General features: G+C 41.0%; 1 protein-coding gene across 1 annotated transcript; it reads left to right on the forward strand.

Annotated features, from left to right (window-relative positions):
* Positions 1-348: 348 nt before the first annotated feature.
* LOC103810046 (guanine nucleotide exchange factor DBS-like) lies at positions 349-1,924 on the forward strand (the record flags this gene model as incomplete). The annotated part of the gene is made up of 3 exons (XM_009082934.1): positions 349-465; positions 988-1,137; positions 1,800-1,924. Coding segments are annotated over 3 exons (392 nt in total), but the record flags the coding sequence as incomplete, so codon positions are not given.
* Positions 1,925-3,026: the final 1,102 nt, after the last annotated feature.

Consider the following 3,026-nt stretch of genomic DNA (forward strand, 5'->3'; position numbering starts at 1 on the left):
TCAGGATAACCAGGAAAAATGAACAAGGAATTCGTGTTGCTCCTCGAAAATAGCCAAGTATGGTTTATCAAGGTTAAAACAACTAGCAGTGTGTTATATGGTGTATAATCCTTAAACTTGTTTTATAATATGCCTGGTGCTCGTGCTCATATCCAGTTGTTCTCAGCCACATCATCTTCAGCTGAAACAACTGTGAAGTTTGTTATTCAATACCCAAAGGAAATAGCTTCATCATGGACTTCTATATTAAAGTGAATTTTCTCTCTCTCAGTGGCTGAAGGGCTTAGAATCCTTAAAGAAGGACTTGTCATCACTGGTCACGTTCACTTTTTTTCTCTCCTGCTGCAGATCATAATGCTGGGCTCAGTGTCAGAACTGCAGGGCTACATTGATAAGACACAATTGACAGAAGATCTTGGTGGCACCCTGGATTACTGCCACAACAGATGGCTGTCCCGGCGCACTGTAAGCCTGAGGTTTTGGTTTCAAACCCTTCTCTTCTATACCCCTGTCATCTCTAAAACAGATTCCAAGTGATGCAAGTTGACTTGCTCAGAGTGAGAAGATGTTCCCAATGGTACTTAGTCATCTTAGAGAAATAATATGAGTAATAACTTGGGAGTGGTTTTCTGAGCACTTGGAGCAAAGAGCTACAGTGTCTTATTGTGTTGAGGTTTATTGGGTTTGCTACAAGCAAAGAAAAAGCTCAAGTTGTGAAATAACTCCAGATGATAAAAAATATGAAGAAGATACACCTGATAGAAGCCCAAGAGAAATAGACAATTAAGGATTCAATGGTGACGGTATCTGTTGCTTGCAAAACCTTTCTTTGGCCAGTTTCAGTCTTGTATTCAGTGTTCAGTTTCTCAGCCTTGTAATTCATCTGTTTGGATTTGGTTTGAGACTTCTATTTTGTGTGCATGTGTCTGTCTGTACATATGTGTGTGATGTGCACAAAAATATCTTTCATGCTTTTTATTCCAAAAGGCTATAGAAGGTTTTGCCCAAAAGGTTAAGCAAACAGCTCAGATTCTTCAGTCCTTAGGGACTGAGCTGGCTGAAACAGAGCTACCAAATGATGTGCAATCAACCAGTTCCCTCCTTGCAACACACACAGAAAAGAAGGACAAAATGAAGGTATGTAATTTTTGTCAAGATGCTTTCTTCTGGTTAAGCTGTGTTTTAATTTATACCTAGCAATGTTAACAGAACATATGGAAGATGTTAACAGACAGTAATAATGTGCAGCACTGAAATCTTACTGAACTTGCTTTGCTTGATGTTAAAAATCCTCCTTGCATTGAAAAATGGCATTTCTTGAAGCTAAGTTTATGCCTGTACAAATGCATCATGATTTGCCTGTGGAACAGTCATTCCTTTGTAAGCAGTGGTGTGTTCGGTTTGTAGTTGTGTTTGCAGCAGGAAATTTGATTGTATTTGCATGCACAGGAAAATATATGGCCTTTTCAAGCACGAACAAATGCTCTTTCAAACCGGCCCAAATGAAAGCTGTTTGGTGGTTTCCAAGCTGTGCATCTAAAATGGTTGAGATATTTGTAGCCTAAAGCAACACTAGAAGGCTCTGTCGTGAAAATTCAAGGCAGTTACACAGGGATCTTAAGGTGGTAAACAGACATTTATGGTGTAGAGTCTGTTGTTAAACACTGCCTTTAATCAAACTGTGTTTGCTCTACTGATGTTAAAATCCTCTTTTCCAGTTTGGTGCCTTATGAAGTCTGCTTTAAAAAAATCCAACAACACACAACTACAGCTTGTGGGGGGTTTGTTTTGTCTTGTAGGAGGATATCAGGGTAGTATTAGAACAGGGAGATGATATCCTTGGAAGTATTACCAAACCAGTTGCTGAGAATCCTGACTACAAACTGAATCAAGACCAGCTAGACAATCAAACCACGGTAGAAAGGTGAGAGAAATGAAATGCTGAACATGCTGCTTGTCTGGGTTTTTTTCACCCCTCTCCAGCTCTTTTCCTTCACAAATAAGCAAATGTTAAAGTATGAACATTATAAACCATTTCAGAAACAGCTCCTCTTGTTGTCAGGTCTGTCCTGAGCAAAGTAACCCCATAAAGGCCACTACTGAGTCACCTGGCTATGAGAAAATGGGGTTGGAATTCTGAAACCAACAAAGCAACATTGTTCTATTTATTTTTCTGTCATATTTGGACTATATAGTTGAGCAGCTTTGCCTTATCTTAAAGAACATCAATGCTTTGTTCAGAGACTAAAGTGCAATTCAAGGAAACTTTGCTGCTGTAGGGAGATCAGGAGGGGAAGACAGAAATGATACATCCCTTCTTTTCAGTAGATTTGTCCATCTTCACTGGGTCTTTTTGAATTGAAGTGGGAGAGGTTGTTTTTTTTTTAAAACTTGATAACTTATCAATGTTTTTTTAGAAGTCTTTAAAGGGCTACTAGGGAGTATGTCACTGCTGAAGTGTCTATGCACCAACTTCCTTTATGTTTCATTTGGACATATAAGTAAGAGATAATAGAATCATAATATTTAAGGATTGGAATGGACCTTAGGGGTCATCTATTCCCAACCCCCTGCCCTGGGCAGGGACACCTCCTCACTAGATCAGGTTGCTCAAGGTTTCATCCAACCTGGCTGTGAACACTGCCAGGGTTGGGGCAGCCACAGCCTCCCTGGAGAACCTGGGCCAGTGTCTCACCACCCTTAGAGTAAAAATCTTTTTTCTCACATCCAGCCTTGACTTTCTCTCTTTCAGTCGGAACCCGTTACCCCTTGTCTTGTCACTGCAGTTCCTAGCACAGAGTCCCTCTCTGGCTCCTTGTAGGCCCTTCAGTGATTGAAAAGTTGTTCTGAGGTCTCCACATAACCTTCTCTTCTCCAGGCTGAACAGCCCCAAATCCCTCAGCCTGTCCTCACAGGGGAGATGCTCCAGTCCTCTTAGCAACTTGGTGGCCTCCTCTGCACTTGCTCCAACAGTTTCCATGGCCTTATGTTGAGGACACCAGAATTGCATGCAGGATGTTGTTTTC

Source organism: Acanthisitta chloris, unplaced genomic scaffold, assembly GCF_000695815.1.
Source record: "Acanthisitta chloris isolate BGI_N310 unplaced genomic scaffold, ASM69581v1 scaffold37260, whole genome shotgun sequence".
Taxonomy (NCBI): domain Eukaryota; kingdom Metazoa; phylum Chordata; class Aves; order Passeriformes; family Acanthisittidae; genus Acanthisitta; species Acanthisitta chloris.